Raw genomic sequence first — 24,741 nt, 5'->3', positions numbered from 1 at the left:
GGAGCTGTCCCCTGAGCAGGTCCGACTTCCCGTGATATTACGCGATGCTTCTGACCTAATACGAACGAAACTGTCACAGGAGACAAGAGTTCTGTGGGTTGTGGCAGCTGGAGCACTAATGATGGAAACAAAGGCCTCCGAACTGTGGCTTGGCTGGCAGAGGAAGGGATCTCTGACCGAGATGCCCCCCGGTGCCCACGGAGGGCCTCGGTGCCCCTGTACATTTCCCAGGCCTCTGGCAATCTGGTTCCTGGCTCTTGGCCAGAATGGAAGGCATCGCTTATAGAATGAAAATCCAGTGCCCCTTGTTGCACAATTAATAAGAAAGTCAGGAGGTGACACAGAGCTTTAGACCAAGCCCTGGGCCCTTCTGAGCACAGCAGCCTGGGCTACTTACGTGGGTCCCTCGCCCAGGAAGCCGACCCTGCCTTTGACCTTTAGACACCAGATCTGACCAGTGGGTTGCAGCCGCTTCTGGCTGAAGCAAGTCACGAGGCAGCACAGGGCTCTGCCGCTCTCTGTCCTCCCGTGTCAGGAAACCACCGGGTCCCGGCGGCAAGGCTGCAGGAAACAAGGGTCCAGATTCGTCAGTCACACCTGGGAAAGGGACTGTCCTTGAAGGGAGCCCCCGGGTGGTCCGATTCCAAGGGAGAAAGCAACCTCACGTGTTCATTGAAATGTCAAGACTGGTTTGTTGGGTCGGTCTAGCCTAGCCGGGTATGAACCTACTTCACCTCTGCTCTCGAAACAGAGACAAATGAGAAGCATGAGAGGCCCCAGTTGCAAATTTACCTAGAAACTCCTACGTAGTGCGAGCATTCCATATTTCAGGCTTTCATGACTTACCTGTTTCCTATTCCCCCTGCATCCTTCCCTCAAGCTGTGACGGAAGAGAGACGATGATGAAAATATCTGTCCCAAATTTATCCACGCGGTTCATTCATTCATGCAGTCAGCAAATGTTTTCCAAACTCTTACTACATACAAAGCCTTATCCCGGTGCCTTTGACGGTTTTCATGCTTTGAGTTACACAAAATTGAACCAAAAAACTAAATGATGATGTTAGTATGAGATTATTCTGAGACATTACAGCCCATGCATATTGGCCTATTCGATGGTATTAATATTTGAGCCACTGAGTGGGAAATAAAGAAGAAGCAGTTCCCTTTGCACTTGGTGAACTTCAAATCCAGAAGAGAGTTCCAGGGACAAACGTTTCAGTTGTTCCAGTGCAAGAGTTGAGAAGCGCCGATACGTTCAGAGCCGATGGCGTAAACAACGCTAAGATGGGGTTTCTTAGCCGGGGCGCTTTTGGCACTGGGGGCTGCATATTCCTTGTTCTGGGGTGTCCTGTGTGTTGCAATGTGTTTCTTTACTGGTACTCACCCACGGGATGCCGGGGTCACACACTCCGTCCCCGCTGTCACAACCCAAAGTGTCTCCAGACGTTGTCCCTTGAAGAATAAAAATCTCCCCCCAACCTTGAAAACCACTGCTCTGAGGAGGACTAAAATCACTGCAGAACAATCCCTACAATGGGCTAAACAAACACACAAACAAACAAAATACACGATTTCCTTTCTTTTTTTTTTTTTCCTAGAGCTTTATAGACGTGTAGTTTCATATTTGAGAATTTGGGCTACTTTATGCAAATCCAATACAAAGATTTCTTATTACTTTGGCGTATTAGGGATAGAGATTCCACTTAACGTTGCTTTTCTGAAGCATTTTAGGCAAGATCAGATAATTCGGCAGAGTACCCTGTATCCTGCTGAAAGAGCTGCATACAACAGGAAGGATAGATAAAAAGATTAAATGGAATTTTTTTTAAGGTTTCGAGAAAAATATTACCTTAAAAATCTGGATGAAATGAAGAAATTAAGGCAATAAAGTGAATCCTGGGAGGAGGGACCCCACTTTCAGGCATGTGTTACCTTTCATTTCAAAAACCCATTTTCTTGCCTAAAATCTGGCTGGCTACAGTGCAATTAAGCAGCGGCTGGCCAGAAAAGTAGGGCAAAGGTGCCGTGAAAATTGAGTGACGACCAGGAGAAACCAAAGGATTAAAATAATCATAAAATAAAATTAAAATAAAATAATTAAAATTAAAATCGTGGGTGAGTACAGGTGGTTCTGTTGCTACCATCTCTTTATCGGTGTCAAAATAAACAACCTTTGAAGATAGATGGGAGACAGCCATTGCTCAACTTGTCATAACTTGTTATGTATTTGACTGTCAATTTGTACTTAAAAAAAAAAAAAAAAAACAGCTAGCTCCAGGGAGGTAAGGTAAATTTGGGAAGAGAAGTCTGTCACCTTTCATACTGAACCTGTGGTACCCACAGCTGCACGTAGACGCTCGTGGCTGCCGTTCAAGGAGCGAGCAACTGTCTCAAATTCAAGGCGCTCTCATTTGTAAGGACAGGGCTGTCTTCCTACTGGAAGGTTCTTCATCAGCTCAAATCTGCATCAGGAGTATATACCTCATGCCAGTTTGATTCTGCACTCTTCTTGGGGGGAAATCATGAGTCGCCCTGAAATGCTCAGTGGTTGACATATTGCATGATTTCGATGACATCCTTGGGGGCCCCTGTAGCCCAGCATTTGAGAGATGCTCATGATTTTGCAAGTCGGGGTGGGTTCAGCTGAATGGTTCTGTTGTTGGTGCTGCCTGAGGTTTTCCATGTCGACATAGCGGCTGTCATCTGGAAGCTCAGCTGGGGCTGGGGGATCCAAGGTGGCTTCAACGTACACGTCCGATGGTTTGCTGGGGGTAGCGGCCAGCAAGCATTAGCTCCCAGACACGTGGCTCCTGGCATCTGGGCTCCAGGAGGATGGGTTCCAATGCAGAGGCACTTTCACATCTCCGCTTGTATATTTCCATGCATCCTGCAGGCCACGGGAAGTCACATGGCTAAGCCCACAGTCAGTGCGGAAGGGACAATCCGAGAGTGTGGATACAAGGTGGTGTAATTCAGTGGGGCCACTAGTGGAACATCCTTCCTCCCTCAAAAGCTGTCCCTGGAGTCAAGGCATTTGAGATGAGTGGAAACCAGTCCAAATATTTGAAAATACATGAGGAACTGCCGGGATGTTTATGCTTTTCTCTAGAACAGTGTCATCTAGCTCTAGGCCAAAGCAACAAAACTTACTTTCTAGAGAAATACGATTTAATAAATCCTATTTATTTGTTTCCTTCCATCTTTACTTCCTGCCATTATCAGAGAAGAGTAGCTGTGGCTTGCACGGGACAGCCAACCCAAGCTCTAAACAAGATGGGATTCGACTTTTCTCTCATTTATTTCTTTCTCATTTATTTCTTAAACCAAGCTGGAGGGAGGCATTCCAGGCTTCCCCGGAAGCTCCATGGTCACCAGAGAATCCAGGATTCAGATCCCTTCTGTCTTTCTGCTCTACCTTCCCATCATGGAGCTTCTAGTCAAAGGGCTACCTCATGGTGCAAAGGGGCTGCTAAGACTATAGTCATCACATCTGCATTCCAGGTAGCAGGAGGTGAGGAGAGGAGGTGTTACAAAGTGCACATCTTGTGGTTAAGGTCCCTTTAAGGAGTCCCACATACAATACTTGTAGTTATACCTCGTTGTCTAACCCTTAGTCCATGGCCACATTAGCTGCCAGAGAAGCTGAGATATCTAGTACTGGGCTGATCCGCAGCATGGCCAGCTAAAATCGGGAACAGAGGAAGAATGAGTACTAAACAGCAACGCATAGTTGGGACCATTGTTCCTCTAGCAAAGCAGAGTTCAGATCCTAGCTCCTGGGGTCATTAGCTGTGTGGCCTTCTCAGTCCTGATTTCTTCATCTGTGCAATGGGCTCACCTACTATATGATATGCCTCCCATGGTTCATATAGGATCAAGTAAGTTAATGCTTGAAATGTATGTCATGGGATGTGATATCATTGTGTCTCTACCGCCCCCTGTTTTGCTGGGTCCTGGGACCACAGGAGAGGACTTTCCTGTTCCAAAAGGGAGGCAGAAGGAAGAAGGGAAGACTTCATAGTGGGTGCGCCATTTTCTTAAGTTGTAATTTATCACCAACGGACACATTGACAACATTTAGCTCATGTCCTTGGGGAAAATAAGTGGCTCTTCTGACAGTCAAGGTCAAAAGCTAAAAGCTAGTGAGCCATAACCTGTTTTATTTGGCCTTCTTGTTTTATTCAGTGATCTTTTATTTTTAAAAATTTTAACTGGTGTCCAATGTGTAAATATTCTGATAGATTATATGCAAATCCAAATTCTCATCTTTTCTTGAAAAACCAAAAGATCTGGCCTCTCCAGACTCACATTTGAGAAATGTGGCAATTACTTTAAGCTAAAAGGCAGCTGCCCCTTAAACAAGACATGGACCCTCCAATTAGCCACAGACCACACCACTCCCAATTGTCTTGAAGTCATTTTACTCATGTTAGGTTTCCTATGTAGGCTTTGGGTGGGCATTTGCGCTTCTCCCTCCTGGCCCAGCTCCTTGACCTCACTCTGGGAATGGAATCAGAGAGTCACATCCTCAAGGCCGATGGGATCGCGGGTTGCTGTCAGAGGAACGACCACAGGTCATTGACTCCTTCATCAAAACTCTCATCTTCAAGAACTTTCTAGATCCAATGCACAGCCTGATCGCCATATGCAAAATGTGAGAGGAATCTCTGTTGAGGAATGACAGTCCCTAGATAATGGAGGGACAGAGAGAAGGGCCCCCCACCCAAAGAAACAACAGTGACAAAGCTGCACCTCCCAGCTTTGCCTTAGGTCTCAGGGACCTGCCTGCCCTGAGCTGGGCTTTCGTTAATAGTCTGCACACCCAGAGCGGAAAGCCAACCTCTTTCTCCCACTCCACCTGCGAGTGCTTGGGAGATAAGCAGAAAAACTTCAAGTGAATTATGAGGAGCAGCTTCCAATCGGACACCCCCTCAAATGAAGATAAAGCAGGTACGAAATGCTAATGCAGGTCAATGGGAAAATAAGACACTATTCATGATTCATTACATGGGTGACTTTGCAGGAAAGCACGCACCGCAGCCTGTGGGCTACCCCTGGAAAGTTATCAAGGTGCTGTGGTTATCTTTTGTCAACTAATCATTGGACAGTTTCCCTATTAATTCCTGTGTACCCGGAAACATTGATAAGACCAGAGGACGCTGATTCATGCACACGTGCACGCAACCGAAGTCCCTATGCTTGTCTGAGGGAAGAAAGGAGCTGTTTCCTTGGGAGAATTTAATGACTCCCCGCTTCACAGATGCCGAGTGTGAGTCCCAGAACGAGTAGGAGTTGCTGTGTTCGTGGTTGGGTCCCTCAAGGTTTTGCTCATCACCAGCAGTGGGTCCCCCCAGAACGGAGCTGCAAATTGCAGCAGTCAATAAAAATAGTGATAAAATTGAACACCCTCGAGTATGTACCATTGCCCAAGCGTCAGACTTTATCTTCATTAATTTGTACAATCTCAGTGGGGACAATGTCACCCTGAGGAGGAGCAAATTGGTGTTTGGGGGGACATTAAAAATATTGGATACCGCAATGGTTTGTGACCCTCCAAAGGGTCATAGTCTGTGATTAGATATTCAGGACATCGGTGGCAGGAGTGGCAAGTAGGGGGAAAATGTCTAAAAAGGCTCTGAAAGGGAGGGTTGGGTAATAGAAAATTTAAAAATTAAAAAAAAAAAAAAAGGTTGAGAGACACTGCATTAATACATTCGATGTTCACACAGGCCGTTCCAGGGGGTCGTTTCTTAAATGAAGGGGTTGAGGTTTGATGAAGCGAAGGAATTGGCCCAAGGAGGCCCCGCTGGTAAATGGCGAGGCCGGGATTTGAAACCCCGCCTCGTGCCGTGCTCTGCTTTGCATTCGCACGCCTCCTTCTTTCTCTTCACCTTTAAGGGCTGGAGGGGACAGCTGGGCTGTGTACCCCTGCGTGGTCGGGAAGCAATCCCAGAGTGGTGTGGCAGGGTGAGCGGGATGGGCACTGTGGCTTGTGTCACTAAAGTCCCATTTGGCGACGCCTGTCGCATGCGTACTCCGACACTCGTGGCCAGATGTGTCTATGTCTGCAAGCAAACTTGGCCTGTCGGTGACAAGCTCCTCCGGTTTGCCCAGGACAGTCCTGGAATGCCCTCGGTCCCACGCGGTGTCTGAATGTACTACCTACTCTTGTGATTTGCAGGCTTTGTCAACGATGTGACATTTTGTCACATCTAGGGGACTCCCTGGGTGATGTCTGCCATCTCGGATCACCTTGGGTTTTGTATTACGCATCTCCCTGGAAAGCATGCAGTGGCCCCAACCATGCTATCAGAAATCTGGGGCCAGGGGCGCCTGGGTGGCTCAGTCGTTAAGCATCTGCCTTCAGCTCAGGTCATGATCCCAGGGTCCTGGGATCGAGTCTGGCATCAGGCTCCTTGCTCAGTGGGGAGCCTGCTTCTCCCTCTCCTGCTTCCCTTGCTTGTGTTCCCTCTCTCACTGTCTTTCTCTGTGTGTCAAATAAATAAATAAAATCTCAAGGAAGGAAGGAAGGAAAGAAAGAGAGAAAGAGAAAGAAAGGAAGGAAGGAAGGAAGGAGGAAGGAAGGAAAGTAAGTAAGTCAGCCTGAAGCCAAGTGCAGACCTGAACGTCCAAGTCCCAATATGGGAAGATGGTGTTTTAAAAAGGGGTCTAACAATTTTGATCTGTGAAGATGATGTTTGGGGATGAGGTCAAAGAAATTTCCAGAATAGAATAATTCTGTTGCCTGTTAGCACGGGGTACGCCGCAGTTTAGAGCCTCCCACATCTGAGGCTGGTTGACCTTCCATTGAGGTTATAAGCAGCCCCTCACCTTGGGATCTGCTCTCCGTTCCCTATGGGTGTGGCTGTTCTTGAAGCCACAGGGAAGCCAAGCTTCCAACACCAGCCCTTCAGGTTATAACAGCAGGCGACACTTTCTCTAATCAGGTGAATGCAGTCAAGAGGAAGGGGCCATCTTACCCAGACAAAACAATCATAACTGTTTATCAGCCTGTCATGTCAGTGATCATGTCCTTCAACCAAAGAAAATGATAGCCCTGCCTGACACTCTGAACTCGCAGCCTGTAATTCTTTTCTTTGCTTTGGAGGGGCTGTTCCTAGTTCATCTGGGAGTGACAGGGTGGTTATCATTTATTTTGACACTCGGGAGAATATTGTGATGGGGAGAAAGGCAGAAATGTGTCCATCATATAATTATCTTTTCTCTGCCATTGGGCAGTACATGTAGGCACAAGACAAGCATGAATGGGGAAGCCACTGGGCTGATGGAAACGAGCAAGCCCTTCTTCTGAGATCGGGGTGTGGGCTCGGGCAAAGGGTAGGGCACAGGTGCCACCAAGGCATGGGAACAGCTATCCTGGTGACTGTCTGTTGAATGTCAGCCTGCTGAATCCAATTCCAATAGGGGCCCCCAAGGAGCAAAAAATATGTTTAGTGGTGGTATTGAAGCATGCCCAGTTGTGAAAAATGCCCAGGCAATGTTGTCCACTCTTCTTGATAAAAAGCTGGTCATGGTTTCTGGTCAACGCCAAAGAAGACAAATTATAGTAACACTCAGCATTGATAAAGGACCTCCCCCGTGTCAGACGCTGGGCTTTTAAAGATAGGCAAAACACAGTCTGTACCCTCCATAGTCTGTGCTGCCCATCATGTAAAGTTGTTTGTAAAATGAAGAAGTTCTGTCAACAGAGAAGTTAGGGAAATGCTGCCAATGCTATTCTCTCTTGGAGATTTCCAAGATGCATTTGCTTACTAAGGACACTAAGAAGTCCTCCAGGATAGAAACTTGCTTAACTTGTCGTTACTGTGTATTTCCCGAGTCCGTTTCTCTGCTGAGCCCATGGAACCAGCGTTCCTTGGATACAGTTTAGGAAACGCTGGTATAGGACGTTTATCCAACCCCTGCAGAACCAAGAAGTAGAAAATCGTGATCCAGCCCCCCCAGGGGAGGGGCTGGCAAGAGGAGGGTGTTGGACCCAGCAGATGGACTGGGACGCGGGATAGAACCTTGACTGTAAAGGAAAACGATAGAGTATCACATGGAGAGGCCGCGTAGCCTACAGAACATGTACACGTGTGTGCGTGTGCGTACAAGCATGTGTATATGTTAGCATAGAGTTGTGATCCCCACAGTGGAAGACCCTATCTGCAAACAAAGACCTTGGGCAGGGTGGAAAGGAGAGGGTGAGGCAGAGCAACTCAGAGGTGACCGGCCCCTGGGCTCACCCTGCTGCAGCAGGTACCAGGTTCTGTGGACAGCTCCGTTGTCTGAGGCCATCACCGGCACTGTCATGATGGCTCAGAACCTAGAGCAGGTTTGATAAGAAAAAGTATCTTCCTCAAACACTAATGTACAGGCATTGTACCAAGTTCTTTAATTCAGTATCCCATGAAACCCTTACAGAGACCAAAGACAAAAGTGTTACTAATATCCTCTTGTTGCAGTTGGGAAAACCAAGCTTAGGTAGGACTGAGTAACTTGCCCGTGTTCATACAGCAAGACCTGAACCTCAGCGTTACCCCAGAGTTGTTTTCTTTAATGATATGAACCTATTTACATGACTTTGGCCCCATTCATCTCCATGGAGGCGGGCCTTGGAAATCCTCTTCTGTACCCACATCTGGGCTAAGACAGAGGCAGCACATAAGACCAAGTTCATTTCCTCCCGAACTGTTCATTAAAATGAAAAGCATTTTCTGGATAAACATGAGAATATTCCAGGATACCCTTTTGTCCTATCACATTATGAAATCTGCAACAATAACAATGATAAAAGCCATCACCGGTGACTTTCCTGGTAAAAAGTAAAAACTCATTAGCCCCGGAGGCCTTGTTTTCTTCCTCTCATCCTTTTCGTGCAAGCCGTGTTGCGTGCAAGCCGTGACGACTTCATCTCTGTGCTTCATCTTGCTTGTTCATCTATGACTCCTGGGAGTAGCCGCCTAGACCATCAGGTGGAGGAAAGACCCTGATTCCATTGTGTGCCTCAATGGGAAACCAAACTGCCAAATTGTTTGCTGATATTTTCCAAAGATAAGGGGCAAGACAAGGGGGTGCATAAGCCAAGCGTTATCTATGCTCGCCATTGACCCCCAGGTTTGCTTTATGACAATTTCATAAGGAATAAAGAAAGGCAAAGAAACATGGTAGGAGAGAAAATGTGCCTGATGCCTCTGGCCTTATGGCAATACTGAGACTGCTTTAGAAATCCATCCAAACTTACGGTGGTCAGATCCCCTTGTTTGTCTGATCAATCAGACCTAATGGCTGATAATCTGATTCCAATTGTGGGAAAAAGTAAAGTGCCTTTGATGGTCTGAGAAGCACTGTTACAGACAGGAAAGGAATACCAAGATGGCATCTGAGCCAGATGAATTTTTTGTTTCCTTTAAGTTTCAGTATTTTCTGCATGTGAATATTTCTGCTGGGAACTCTAGGATTGTATCACTTTCATCTCTTACCCATTAGTTCACATTTTGTGGGTCCAGAACAGGTCAGAATGACAGGTGAGCCCTGTATTCTTAGAAGAGTAAACTACAATGAAAAATATAGTCGGGCAGGTTGCTCTGAGCCAAATACAATGGCTCACAATTGTCAAGTCCAGCAGGTAAATGTGCTTGATTCTGCTCTAGCCCATGCTTCTGTTGGGTTTGTGAAATCAATACAGGGAGCCTTACGAAAGTGGAGCAGGGAGACCAGCAAAGGGGAGGTTGGAAAGGGGAGTGAACCACTCCATGTCAATTATAAGGAGAATTGTCAATTATAGACCCATCAGAAGAATCATTAACAAGAAAGAATCACCAGTTACAGGTCCCAACAGGGAAGGATGTACATTGCATCTAGTACAAGAAGTCGACCACCCTTACAGCTCGCCCAATGAGAAACTGTCATCACTTTGAATTCTTGCTTTTCTCCAGTGGACATTCCTTCAAAACACCTCCCCCCCAACCTCTTCCTCCTTGATAAAATAACATCACTCTCCTTTTTTGTTGGACTTGCCTATGGCTTTGTGGTAGTTTGTAGGTCCTCGATTGCAATTCTCTGCTATTCCCGAATAACCCATTTTGCTGGTTGGATAACTGGCTATTTTTTTTTTTTAGATTAACAGTATTTGTAATTATGATCCTTTTATTAAATATTTAATCACAGAAGCAATCCATTCTCCTTGAAAAAATGATCAGAACAGTATTGATTAGGCCAAAGTCTTACCTCCTCACCATCCTTAATCCCAATCCCCTTTGTTCTTACCCAGATATAACCACTACTGGGGAGGAAAAATTTTACTCTGCCCTTCAAGGTTCTTCTGGCTCATCTGAGAATCCAGTTGACATGAGATCTATTTGACTTTTCAGGAGAAACTCAAACAAAAGTTTAACAACCTGTATACCTCCTATACCTATGGAGAGACCCAGGCAAATGGAGTAATTTCCTGAAAGGGCTAAAGCCTTCACCCTAAATACCATCTTCAGCCAAAGATGGGGTGGAGATCAGTGGTGGGAGGTGGCCAGGAAAAGTACAGTCAACAAGGTAGTGTTGTTATGCAGATTTAAAGCCTGCATTTTCTACTGATAACAGTTTCTAGACATTTAGAGTCCCCCTCCCCTTACTGATACTGTGAGGGAGATACCCTCACAAATGGAGATTTTCCTTATAGATGTAAATGTTCCTTACAAAAGGGGTAAACTCCACTTGATTTTCAGACCTTCTCTTTGTGTCTGCAGTTTTCTTAAAAATAACCAGCTTAGAGTAATCAACATGTCAAAAAGGCATATCTTGGGGTGGCAAGATTTGCTCCCCTACACCACCATAACCAATCTGAAATTCATTTTCATAGACCTGCTATGTTTTTATGGACATAAACTGTATCTACAAAATATATGTATAGAGTATTGTGGCATTTTCTGTGTGCAAGCAGGTTCACAAAAATGATGCCATGCTATGGATAACATTCTTCAACCTGATAATGTCACGTAATACTCTATCTTGGACAGCCTTCCATGCTAGAACCCGTGAGACCTACAACCTTTTTCAGACAGCTGCAAAATTTCTCATAGTGTGGGGAATCCCATCATTTTAGCAATTCCCCTGTTATTTGGACAGTTAGATTCTTTCCATATCTTTCACCGTGATGGATAATCCTGTGCGGAACATCCCGGTGAGAATCTGTCATTGACACATGCAAGGGTTTCCTGATGGTAGATGCCAAATGGGTGACTGTATTTGTTTTTTGTTTTGGGGGAGTTTTGTTTTTTGTTTTTTGGGTTTGTTTTTTTTTTTTTTTTTTTTTTTTTTACTAGCTGCTGCTCAATTGTCCCGAAAAGTGGCGGACGCCAGTTCTTCATCCCATCAGCTGAGTGTGAGCAAGACCCAGTATCTGACATCCTTATCAACCGTTGCTGTAATCAAGTAGCCCCCGTCACTTTCATCTCTATATCGTCTTTGTATCTTAAGTGCCTACAACAGTGTCGCTGTCACACTGATGAAGTTCTAGAACCTAGGTGAGGTTCGGTGGGCTGAGGTCCGGAGCCGATGACCAAGAAAGAATTCTTGAGACATCTTTGGTGCAAAATGGTGGTTTATTAAAGCACGGGGACAGGACCGGTGGGCAGGAAGAGCTGCTGCCCCGGGTTGTGAGGGATGGCAGGTTATGTACCCCACGGTTGGGGGAAGGTGAGGGAAAGGGAGGTTTCAACGGAGCTTTCATATGCTAAAGAGGGCCTTGATCAATGTTGTCTTTTGGCAAGCCATTAACATCAAGATAGTTGGGAGATTCCTGTCTTGCAGGATTGTGATCTCTGCAAGTTAACTATTTGTTTCTCATTTATGGCGGTCAGGGGTGCCTGAGGAATGCTACACATATTACTGAGGGGAGCGGATGGAGAGGGGGTGCAAGGTGCCAGCTTTTGCTTTGTCCTCAGTCAGCCTCCTGCTCCCTCATCAACACAGTGGGGGCTCAAAGAATATATGTTCATGTCCCCTTTCACTGGAACATCTTTTCCTATGGAGGGCCCTCTGCTTCACCTTGCTTACACCTACTCACCCCCTGGATGTCTGCACCACGGACCTTTCCTGAACCCCAGCTTAGATGAGGTGGTTCTCCTGTGTATTCATAATGCTCTTTCTCAATGCACTTGTTATGGTGTATTATTTTTTATACGCTGTCTCTAACCTGCTGAACATGAGAGAATGCCTTTGCTCCCCTCTGTGTCTTCATCACCGGGCCCTGGCCCCACATGTCGTGGGCATTCAAGAAGAGTTTTTAAAATAAAGGCCACTGTCATGCAGCCACTTGCACAATTGAATGAAAGCCCAGGCAAATAAGCAGCGTATCAGCAGAAGGAAAAATTAAGCTGTCAATCTGCTGAGCGGCAAAGATTTCTTTATTTCAGGTCTTTTAACATGACGGAGTGGGAGGGAGAGCGAAAGAAAAGCAAAAGTAGAACAGCGCTGTGGAAATGCTTTCCTTTTTAATGTGGAAAGTGACTGGGGCATCTCTGCTCATCGCTGTCCCCCGAGTGACCATCTTCTGCCCTCTGTCCTGTCCCCTCAGGGACGACGGTGATGCGGATGACAGCCTTTGATGCGGACGACCCGGCCACAGATAACGCCCTCCTACGGTACAATATCCGACAGCAGACGCCTGACAAGCCGTCTCCAAACATGTTCTACATCGATCCTGAAAAAGGCGACATTGTCACCGTCGTGTCACCTGCCTTGCTGGACCGGGAGGTGAGCTGAAAGGCATATATCTTGTTTCTCATGAGAATCGAGCGTGGCTTTCACACAGGAGGGAAGATGTGGGACTTCAGGCAAAGGCACTTTATATGGAGGGGTGGACGAGAACTTTACACATAGTTGGGTAGGGAGATCTATAAAGGGAAATGCGAACCCCCCAAAACACGCCCTATAAACGGCCACATCCTTAGGAATTATTTGTATTCATTCAACCTGGTGCCTCTGTTTCCTCACCAAGCTGTGCGCCCTTGTGATGGGATTCTGTGTCTCCTTACCCGCCTGCCAGAGGGAGAGGATGGCACGAAGGAAGGAAGGACAGGCAGGCAGGGAGGTAGGGGAGGGGCAAATGCGAGGGAGGTGGCTTTGTCCAAGATCACAGATTCAGGTGGCTTCGACTTCTCTTCTTTGCCAAACCCTCTGCGGTGTGAGCCATTGTTTCCCCTGGAGCCTCTCCTGCTTCAACCTCAGGCTGTCACTGGGAACGCCCACCCACCCTGTAGGTCAGGTGACACACACAGGTGACCCAGGGACCTCCGTCGGTCGGCACGCTTGCTCTTTCTTTTTGTCTAGGGTACTTCCAAGCTTTCCTATCAGTTGCCTTGTCAAAATATTCAGATTTCATATTTACTTTTTAAAAAACTCCAACTTCTATCCCCCTGAAAAATCACAGATTTTGGAAATTTTAGGCCCAGTTTCCACGTGTGGACAGTCAGTCATGTGAGATGTGACAGTCAGTTGGAGCTGGTGGTCGCAGTCCCATGTATGTGGGACGTGCGCTCCTGCCCCACTTCCGTCCCCCCAGCCTGGGCCCCCTGGCCCTGGCCCTTCTCCTGAGTTCCAGGTCCCACTCTGTAGCTCCCCACAGGGTCAGTGGAAGAGACTCTTGGCTCTTCAAACCCAGTGAATCAAACCAACCTAGGGATTCCCCTCTGTCCCTCACGCCCCCCACCCGCCCCAGATCTGCTCCTGTCCTGGCACTCTTGGTTCCCAACATGACATCATCCCACAGACATGACCCCTGCTGTCACCCTTGACCTGCGAGCACCACCTGCACCATGGTCACTGCTGGGTTTCCCTACTGGGTTCCCTTGCCTTCTCCCCTCATGTCTTTGATTCAACAAATCCTTGGGTCAGAAATGCCTTCTCCTCTCCTTTGTGGTTTTCCACGCTGCCGCTTCTCACAAGAATCTGGGTTAGAGCCACTGTCCCTGAGGGGGCAGCCTGCGTGGTTCTGTCGGCTGAGTGTCCAACTCTTGGTTTTGGCTCAGGTCATGATCTCAGGGTCATGAGATCAAGTCCCGCATTGTGTGGCGTTGGCTCAAGGGTCTCTCTTTCCTTCTCCCTCTGCCCCTCCCCACTTGCTCTGTCTCTCTCCCTCTTAAAAAAAAAAAAAAAGAAAAAGAAAAGAAGAGTCTTCCTAAGACCTGAGTCTTCCCTGCCTTGGTGTCCCCCACCCTCTGACTACCCTTACTGCAGCCATCGTACCCTCGTGCTCCTTCAAGCCGCCACGTGTCTTCTTGAAGAATATCCCCTTCCTCTGGGTCTAGACGTGTGCTGCCCGACACAGCAGCCACTGGTCACGGGCAGTTATTTAAATTTTAATTTACACTCATTGATATGAAAAATGTAAACGTGCACCAGCCAGGACAGCCAGAATATCGTCACCATCACAGAAAGTTCTGGTGGGCGACATCGGCCTCAACTATACACCTAAGGAGAGTAAAGACTATGGTCCTTTGCATGTCGGGAGCCCCACTGCCTACTAGCACACTTGGAGCACTCCCGAAACTCTTCGTTGTATGTTTTTGGGGGTACAGGCAAGAATGAGTTGGAAATGACACTGAGATTCTGCACTCCAGGGGTGGGAATCCATAGCTAGGAGTGGGGATTTCTGGAAGGGAGGAAGGGAATGCGCTCTGCATCGAAACCGTGGTTGTCACTTGGAAAATGTGATTGCGGCTGGCTAAAAATAGGAAAGCGGGGAAGAAAGAAACACACCGAGTCTACGTCCTCCGTGTCGTGTAGAATTCTCTTTCCAGGCCGCCCCGTGTTTAAGATCACTTGATGTTGTATTATCTCCTTCGGAGGCAAGGAATGACTTTCCACCTCTGTTTTTCCCTGCCAGCATGCATGTGCACACATGTGTGGACACACACACACACTAAGGCACACACGCACACACAGCAGCTTTCCCGGTTCTCCCAGAGGCCCGTGCAAATTTTTACAAGGCAGAGAGGAAATGCAGTGACTTCTCTGGCTTAGCTTCTCTTCCTACTGACAGAAACGTTTTGTAGGTCTCTATTTATAAACCGAAGTGATAGTATAATGGGTTATTCCATTTTTAAGGTTTATTTGGGGGACTGATGTGTTTTAAGCTCGTGATCTCTTCATTCGGGTTTTTGTTAACTCGCACTAAGTATGTAATGATGGGAGCTGAATTAGGCATTTCTGGCCACAGTGTACAAACGGCTCCCCCCAAAAAAGAGAAACGCAATTTAACCAAAATTGGAAAATCAATGAAAATGAAGGAAGGGTATCACTTTTCTGCGAGGGTTTCCAGAGTTCACTGCTGACCCAGGCAACATTGGTGCGATCTGAAGGGAGGAAACGTCCTTGAATGTAGACAGGCCTTGTCGACCGGCTCGTGCTGCGGTAAGCTTCTCTTCGGCAAGTTTGCTGAAAGGGCGAAACGTGTCTCCACGTTCCTCATCCGTAAAGGGACAGACCTTGCACGTCACACTTTTCATCTCCCTGCCCCTGTCCTACGATCACGTGCCCAGGACGGGCTCCCACCGCAGGCTTGGGGAATCGTTGGTCATTATTTCCGGAGAGCTACAGAGTAGACATCTTATCCTGGGTTTGGTTTTCAGGCTCCTTCCGGACCATCTGAGCCGCCGTTGAAAATGGGTTCGCGCCGTTTACTTTTCAGACAGTGGCCCTCTGGGGCCCCCGGCAAACCTTGATAGGATCCAAACCCATTGTCGTTCCGTGACCATGTCTTGGGGCCGGGATCTCAAACAGCGTGTTTGCGTGTTGAATACTGTGGGTGTAAACAAGTGGGTCAGGGACTCCTCCTAGAGCCGGGGCCCCTGAGGTTATACAAATAGGGCGCTCCTGTTGGCCCCAGCTGGTTGGGAGCGGACGCTCTGGAAGGCTGTTGGTTGACACAGTGAGCTCAGCTGATAAGACGTTAACCTTTCACCTTGATGTTCCTTTGTCCTTTCCTTTAATGACGACGTGCCCAGGGAGGACCCTGGCAGGTGAGGTAAGACTTCAGGGGACACCGCAGGACTGTTGCCTTTGAACCTGCCTCTCCCACATTTGCTTTGTCCTAGAGCACGTCAGGGAAGATAGTCACGGATGCCGTCTTGGTCGTTGCCTTTTCTCCCCAACTGGCTTCTCGGGATGTCTCCGGGGGGCCAACTGAGGCAGGTGCCCTCACTGATCCGCTCCTCCCCATACTCTGAGGAGGAAAGGGGTTGTGTCCGTCTCGTTCATCACCACCTTCCCAGTCCTTAGCACGTGAGGGATGCCCAACAAATATTTATTGAGCACGAAAGGGCAGGAAGGGTGCAAGGGAGAGAGGCAGGTGGCTGGGAATGTGTGACGTCTCTCTGCGTACTCGCGCTGCTGGCTGGCACGGTCATTGCCCTTCATCTCCCGCTGCACTCAGGGCACTGCCGCCTCTGGACCCACAGCACATGCCCAGAGCCGGGAGGGAGCCCGCCTGTTGCTCACCTGCTTTGCCTCATGAGAACATGCTAGAAGGCAGCTCACCCACTGTCTCGATCTTCTGAGGACACACAACGGACACCGGTCCTTTTCCTCCTAACCATGAGCGGCAGCTGACTTGGCTTCCCGCTCCATGGGCCACCACGGCCAGGTAGATGCCGTTGGACTTGGTGGGTCTGCTCCGCTTGGTCCCCTCATGGTGAGACGTTCTGTCAACTAGAACAGAGGCTCTCAAACTTGGCTGCGGAGCGGTAGAGCTCGTTGTGCTCCAGCCGAAGCCTGGAGCCATGACATCAGAGTCTCAGGTGGTGGGACACAGTCATCAGTGGTTTTAAAAAAAAAAACCCAAGGAATTCAGACATGCAGCCAAGTTGAGGAATCCTTTGGAGACCACGTTTCGGTGGTTCGCTTACGTGTTTCCCCACCTAGCTGAGCGTAGTTTCCCAGGATGGCTCTAACAAAGCACCACAACCCCGGGAGCTTAAAACAACAGAAATTCATTCTCCCACAGTTCTGGAGGCCAGAAGTTGAAGTCAGGGTGTTAGCGGGGACAGGTTCCCTTTGAAGTCCCTCAGGGAGGATCCTTCCTTGCTTCTTCCAAGTTCTGGGGGTTGCTAGCAATCCGTAGCTTTCCTTGGCTTGGAGACACACGCCTCCAGTCGCCACCTTCATCATTGCGTGTCCTTCTGACTGTGTGTTTTCACGTCCTCTTCCCTCTGTTCATGTAGTGAATTGTAAAGGTGGGTAGTGAGTTCTCCCTTGAGGGAGGTATTCAAGCAGATTGCCCTTGGTAGGCTATCATAGAAAGGATTCAGTTAGTCAGTAAAGGTTATATCCTTAATGTCTTCTCCAACCTTGAGACTATAGTTACTGAAAACATTTACTGAATATCTTCAAGGGGCCATTTGTTCTGCAGGATGCTGCCTGCGAGAGTCGGTTTCCTAGCCGGCCAGCTGTGTGACCTTGGGCAAATCACTTAAGTTCCCTGAGCCCATTTCCTCATCAGTAATCACTATGATAATGACATCTGCACCCCAACTGTATCAGCTCTCCAAGATGTGCATAACTTCCTCCAGCTTTGCAAACAGCAAAGCATTGTATGAACACAGCTATGACCCCGTGTCACACTTTCTATGGCTGCTGAGAACCCAGACCCCGGTTCCCGCTGGCTACTACTGAGAGCTTGGCTGTTGTTTCTGTCCACATGCTGCTGATGCAGAAAGACTCTTTCCAAACCGTGCAGACCATATTCACTCCACCCCGTGAGTCAGACCTCTCCAGTTTCCCGACGCTGGGCTGGGTTTTGTTGCAAATTCTCAGATTCACAGCTGAATTTGAGAGCAGCTGCAGTGACCATCTATTGTCCTCACGTTTTCCTAAGCTCGGTGTGAATAGACATCAGATTTCACTTGGAAACAAGCATTTTCCAGTAAAAGCTCTTCCGTTTACTTTTTCTGAAACCATGCTGGAATATAAACTACCCAGAGAAAGAGATTTTGGACCTTTGTCCCATTTCTGTATACCCATTGCCAAGCTTAGAGCCAGATAAATAATAGGAACTTGGTAAAGATTTGTGAGATAGATGGATGGATGGACAGATGGATGGGTGGATGGATGGGTGGGTGGATGGATGGATGGATGGATGGGTGGATGGATGGGTGGGTGGATGGATGGATGGATGGATGGGTGGATGGATGGGTGGGTGGATGGATGGATGGATGGACGGATGGATGGAGGATGGACAGGTGGATGGATGTCTTGTGTTCCTTCAGTTTGTATTTATAAGTAAATAGCTACAGATGATCTCAGAATTTACTGCAAGATCCACACCCTAGCATGGATATACAGAGGAAATGATTTTATTTTAGTCGAGCGCTTATTCTTGCCCTTGTGTAATCATCCAATAATCTAATTTATTCACCTTCTACCTGCCTTGTGTCAGGACTGCGCTAGGCTCTAAGAAATACTTTGGTGGATAGGATGGGCATGAGGATCTGTGTTTCTTGCTTAAATGTTTGGGGAAACATTTGGAGAAAATAAGAGCCATATATCCTACTGAACGAAACTGGGTTCATCTGGGGCACTGTTTCATTCTTTTCCATAACCATACTCAGCCCCTCACTCTGACAGCTCTGTCTATGTTTTTAAGCTATGTCTGGCTGCACTACAAAATAAAATCAGATAAAGGTCCCTAACGTTTGACAAATGCTTTATTTAGTTGATCATCTTGGCTGGGAGACTGAAATTCATCAGCTGAAATCTGCCAACTTTTCTGAACATAGCCACGATTTGAAACCACTCACAGTAGCTAATGGTCAGTTTGGGGGGCTTGTTTTTCTTTTTGGTTTCCTCCTCCTCCTCCTCCTCCTCCTCCTCCTCCTCCTCCTCCTCCTTCATCCTCCTCCTCCCCATCTTCTTCCTGATCCTCCTCCTCTACTTCTTTCTTTCCCTCCTCCTCCTGTGTTTTTTAACAAATAGAAAGAGTTTCCAGGGGCACCTGGGTGGCTCGGTGGGTTAAAGCCTCTGCCTTCAGTTCAGGTCATGGTCTCAGGGTCCTGGGATCGAGCCCCATGTCGGGCTCTTTGCTCAGCAGGGAGCCTGCTTCCCCCTCTCTCTCTCTCTCTGCCTGCCTCTCTGCCCACTTGTGATCTCTGTCAAATAAATAAAATCTAAAAAAAAAAAAAAAAAAAGTTTCCAGAAGAAGTCCTTAACATTCTATCGTCACACTTGCAAAGTGAGAATATCATTAGTCTTTTTAAGGAGGTTGAGCGCTTTTCTATCTTTGTTTGAATTCACCTTCAGCTCAGTATGTATTATCCTCCACATGATCTAAGGAAAGTGGTAGTCTACTCCTAAAAATGTACGTACAGTAAGAGATACTAGGACTGTGAGTGTAATTTATTTTCCATTTTCAGCTGATAAAGGATTTTCTGAAATTTTACAATTCCCCCAATTTTTAGGCCAAAAGGGAAAATGGAATTCCCTTCCTTCTTTCCGTGGTAAGTGTCACATAAGACTTAGATTTACGTGTATGTTTTTACTATGGAAGGTTCGGGAGTCCTTGATTATGGCAGAGAAAACCCGAAAACGTGGCCAAGCATCCTATACAAAACTAGACATGTGGCTGCAAGTCTAAGAACTATGTGCTTGGTCAAGATGATCCAAGTTGGGGTGCCTGGGTGGTTCAATTGGTTAAGCCACTGCCTTCAACTCAGGCCATGATCCCAGAGTCCCAAGATCAAGTCCCACATGCGGCTCCCAGCTCTGCCAGGAGTCTGCTTCTCCCTCTGAACTTCTCCCCTTTCATGCTCTCTCTCTCACTCTCTCTCTCAAATAAATAAATAACATCTTAAAAAAAAAAAAAAGAAAGAAAGAAAAGATGATCCAAGTTAAAATACTGTCACATAGGCAAAACCTCCAGAAACAGTAAAGAAATCTGTGAAAATGATGATACCAAGTCATGCTGTCTAAAAATAAAGGAATAATCGTGAGAGATAACATTTCTCCCATGCCTTGAATGGAAGAAATAACCGTCATACTATCAGGGAAATAAATGTTTTCAGGCCGCTCTGATCTAATGCTAATACTTTTCTCATTATCATCATGTTTAAAACATTGGCAGTAATTACACACAATTCAATCATGCTGTCAGGAATATTCTGCTTCTTTATTTCGGTGGGTGGGACCAGGATTATTTAGATAACAGCATCCTCCCCGTTTCTGTGAGCTATTTACTCATAAATATTTTTGTTGGGATCATTTTCTCCATCTTTTTTATTTTTTTTATCACTTGCTGCTGAGAAAATAGAAGGGGAGAAAGTAGATGTAAATAAATTGTCTTATTATTTTTAAAATAACGCATTATCCTTGCAAATGAGACACAGATGGCAAACCACCCTATGTGAGTCACACTCGCTCTGTTGTGTCAGCAAATAAAATGGAATGGCGTGTTCACGAGGCATGAGGCTAGCAAAGCCCCGGGGGTCTGAAACTCGGTTGCGAACGTGCCGGCCTCCCGCTGGCGGCAGTGGAGCTGGAGGTGGGGAGGGCAGGGCCCTCCCCTGTGGCCTCCTGCACGTCCCCACTCCGGATCAACTCTAGCAGGACACCGTGGGGAGTCTCCACTCTGCCGGGACCCCCGAGCATTTCCCCACCTCCTCCAAGGTTGGCCATGAAAGCAAGGGCCGTCTCCAGTCTCCCAAACCTGGCTGAAATCTGGTCTGACAGTCATGGATCTAGGGCAGCGGAGCCAGCCTCAGGGTCTCCGAATTCATAGCCCACCTGCCCCTCTCGTCAGCTGGGACATCAGTTAGCCTGTCTAAGCCTGGGTTCTTCCTCTGCCACAGTGAGGATAATCAGAGTCCCCACCTCCTAGGCTTAGCAGGATGATCAAATAAGGTACATCAGGCACTTAATACCCTGTAAATATCAGTGGATATTAGTTATTTTCATGATGGACAATGAGACTGAAGAAGCAGCTTGGGGAGGGGATTTCTTCCCAGGGCAGGGAGCCCACTCACACTCTGGCCCCACGGCAGGGAATCTGGCAGGCTTAGAAAGTTCAGCGAAACACTGGGGTACGCCACACACCACAATCCGGGGACAAATGCGGACGCCTAAGTATGGAGCACCCACCGGTGTGTGCTGCGTGGGTGACAGAGGCTGGCCATCCAGGACACGGAGATCGTGCTGCCCGGTGAGGAAGGAAAGCAGAGCGGGCGACAGCAAACACAGGAAGATGGGCGGCTGGAAGGCTACAGTGAAGGAGTTGAGGGAAGGGCATCAGGGATGGGGAACAGCATAGGCAAAGGCGCGGCACGTTCATACATTCCTTGAAGAGAGATCGGGACTGGAGGGTGTCCCGGGGAGATCCCAGACAAGGACAAGGAGTTGGTACAAGATTGTCGAGGGCTTCGAATGTCATCCTACGGATTATGAATGTATCCTAATGTAAATGCAATGCCACCAGCCATATTTAAACATTAAACAGAGCTCTGTCCAACACGGCACTCTCAGAGTGGTGACTCGGCAGCACTGGCCAGCTGGAGGGGGACAATCAGCAGGAAAGCAGGGGCATTTGGGGAACAGCTCGAGAATGCTTGGTGAACGATGAGTAGCTGATTGCTTGTCTTCTCAAGGGGCGAGACAAGGAGTTACCACTTGAATTCAAATTCCGCAGGTCATTCATGGCAGAATAAACAGCAATCGCGTGTCTCTGTTCCTGGCATCTTAGAGTATCAGACAATCAGTAGCTGCCTGGCACGTGTTGAATCGAGAGACACTTAGCTTTGTCATTAACAGAGACTCATCTTTCCGTATTTGACAAATGTGTAATTCTCTGAGCTTTTTCTTCTTTTCTCTCTTTTTTTGTAGGGTAAAAATAACTTAAAATGCAGGGCGATGATGAATTTAGAGCACTTCTCTTTTTCTGTCATTTTAAATCTCTCCATCTTACTTTACGTGAAGGACCCTAAAAATCGAAGCCCTTTTTCCTTTTGGAGGAAGAGTTATTTGAGTTACTTTATTTTATTTTTTTTAAGATTTTATTTATTTATTTGACAGAAAGAGAATGAGATCACAAGTAGGCAGAGAGAGAGGGGGAAGCCGGCTCCCTGCTGAGCAGAGAGCTCCATGCAGTTCTCGATCCCAGGACCCTGAGACCATGACCTGAGCCGAAGGCAGCGGCTTAACCCACTGAGCCTCCCAGGCACCCCTATTTTAGTTATTTTAGTGAGCACATATTTCTCGGGGCGGCTGGCTTAAGCATCTGACTCTTGACTGGCTCAGGTCATGATCTCAGGGTCATGAGATCAAGCCCTGCATTAGGCTCCACTGCGTTGGGGGAATGTGCTGGAGACTCCCTCCCTCTCCCTCTGGCCCTCCCCACCTCACTTGCGCATTCTCTCTCTCTCTCTCAAAACAAATAGTACGTACTTCTCTTTGTCAGCCAGGAACTAGGACGAGCCTGGTAAAGCACATTTTCCTTCACACATTTTCCAGTCACAACACTTCAGTGACATCGCTCTAAATCTCACCCCCGTTCACAGCCCCAGTTGGACAGATGTACCCCAGTTTAGAAAGAATGTCTACTTCCATCCTGGCTTTGAACCGGTGGAAAAAATAGGGGCAAGCTTCTCTTCTTGCCGTATTGGGAACAGTCCTTTAAGGGACGGAGAGTGGGTGCAGAGTCTTTGGAGAGCAGCTCTTTCAAACCTGCCTTTCCTGTGCTTGGCTCCTAGCCGGGACCCTGGTGAGGATGGCGGCTCTGAGAGTCGATTGCAAAGCATCATTAAGGGAGGTTGACCAGAAACCTCAAGGCTTAGATTAAAGCAAGCTAGCAATAGACCACTTCAAGATGTGATGGCATCTCAAAGTGCTGGGATCCACATTTCTTTCAGTTTTGTTTTAAGGAAGGATCTCATTTGCTATACTTTTCCAGAGAATAAAAGTTTGTTGGTAGTGTGGCTTGGTGTCCAAAAGGCACGACCAACTTTATTCGCTACATGGCACTGTGCCGTCACATTCAACCATAAAGGGACTTCAACCTATGGGGACATCTGTCATGTTCGAGGTTGGAAATTTTCTCATTAAGGGTCAGATATTAAATATTTTAGGTTTTTTGGACCTAGAGGCAAAATTGAGACTCTGTGTAGATACTTATATAACCATTTAAAGTGCCATTATTTAAAAATATAAAAAGCATTTTTAGCTCATGAGCCATTGGAAAACAGACATTGGGCTGGCTTTGGCCCACGTGCCACTGTTGGCCAGCCCACGATCTATCAAACTTTTGGTGAAAATGGTCAGTTAGTACCAGTTTCATCTACTGGCTGTTGCACGTGTTCATGTGTCGATATCCACTCTCAAAATACTGAATCCCCCTTACTAATCATCACCTTGGGGTTGGATTCTAGGTTCAATAATTAGGTCATCACCTTGGGGTTGGATTCTAGGTTCAGGAATTAGGTCATGAATGATGAGTTTGATTTCATTTTTCTGGCACAACCATCCCATTTCCCCATGATTATAAACGGATCATTTTAGATAATTAATTCAAGATTTGGTTACAATAATTAAAACAACGAGTTCCATCCAAAAATAGTACAACAGACACAGACTAAATACTGGATGAAACCATTTGGAGTGACTCTCTTGGTCACATTAGAGCCGACTTCCTGAGTTGGAACAGAGATGGGGACACCTGACGTTGCTGAGATGTGAACCTGTATCAGCCCATCCCTAAAATTCATGCATTTTCCCCCATTATTGTAATCAGTATTATTGATTATTTGGTTGGTATTTTCATGGAGGAAATTGATTGTGAAACTTCTTTTCAACATGGGAAAGAAAAACAGTGAGGTTTTGAAACAACTCTTATTTTGATCAGCTATGGGCCTTCGATGTTCGCCAGGTGGCCTTCTTCTGGCCACTCAGCTCAAGTGATCCCTGTAACCTGGTAGAAAGAGGTTATGAGAAAAGGCTCTCTCCTGCCCTAGTGTGGAAATACAAATCAGTCCAATTCATTTGTTGGGTATTTCGGCAATAAGGATCAAACGGCTTTTTACAAATGGCCCTCTCTCCTTTGACACCGCGATTCACACCATCACATATGTGTACAGAGCATTCAACAGTGGACATTTCATTCGATCCTCATCTAAAGAACCAAACTAAGTGTCAAGCCACTGGGTATCTGTTCAACAAATTGTGCCATAGTCCTACGTTGGGATTCCATTAAATCATGTAAAAGACGTGGTAAAAGCATGTATAGTGCCATGGAACAGTGTATTATGGAGCGGTTTGCAAAACATCACACAAGCTGTGTTTCTTTTTCGTTTGTATACATGTATCACCTTATTCTGTTCGGGCTGCCATAACAGAATACCATCTACTGGGGGGCTTACACAGCAGAAGTGTATTTCTCACAGTTCTGGAGACTGAAAATCCAAGAGCAGGGTACCGGCCCATTCGTTCTAGATGAGAGCCCTGGGTGGGCACCATCTTGCTCTATCTTCCCATGCAGCGAGAGAAGGCTCTGGTCTCTCTTCATCTTCTTATAAGGACATTAGCCCCATCATGAGGGTTCTACTCTCCCTTCCTCATCTAAATCTCATTACCTCCCAAAAGCCCCACTTTCCAATACCACCCCATTGCGGGTTAGGGCTTCAACATAGGCGTTTTAGAGGGGCAGAAACATTCAGTCAATAACATACGCCATCATGGTCCAACATGTGGAAGAATTTGTGTGAATGT

General features: G+C 47.0%; 1 protein-coding gene across 3 annotated transcripts in view; it reads left to right on the top strand.

The window, feature by feature from the left end:
- Window positions 1-24,741, top strand: part of CDH13 (cadherin 13) — a 1,007,942-nt gene that overhangs the window by 765,485 nt on the left and 217,716 nt on the right. For all 3 annotated transcript variants that reach the window (XM_080827654.1, XM_080827656.1, XM_080827655.1), the window contains exon 7: window positions 12,575-12,753. In XM_080827654.1, the coding sequence (XP_080683780.1) occupies window positions 12,575-12,753 (179 nt within the window). The remainder of the gene's footprint in view (window positions 1-12,574; window positions 12,754-24,741) is intronic.

The sequence above is a fragment of the Martes martes genome (genome assembly GCF_963455335.1).
Source record: "Martes martes genome assembly, chromosome: 17".
Taxonomy (NCBI): domain Eukaryota; kingdom Metazoa; phylum Chordata; class Mammalia; order Carnivora; family Mustelidae; genus Martes; species Martes martes.
The sequence above is the reverse complement of the archived record's forward strand: the minus strand, read 5'-3'. Positions and strand labels throughout refer to the sequence as shown.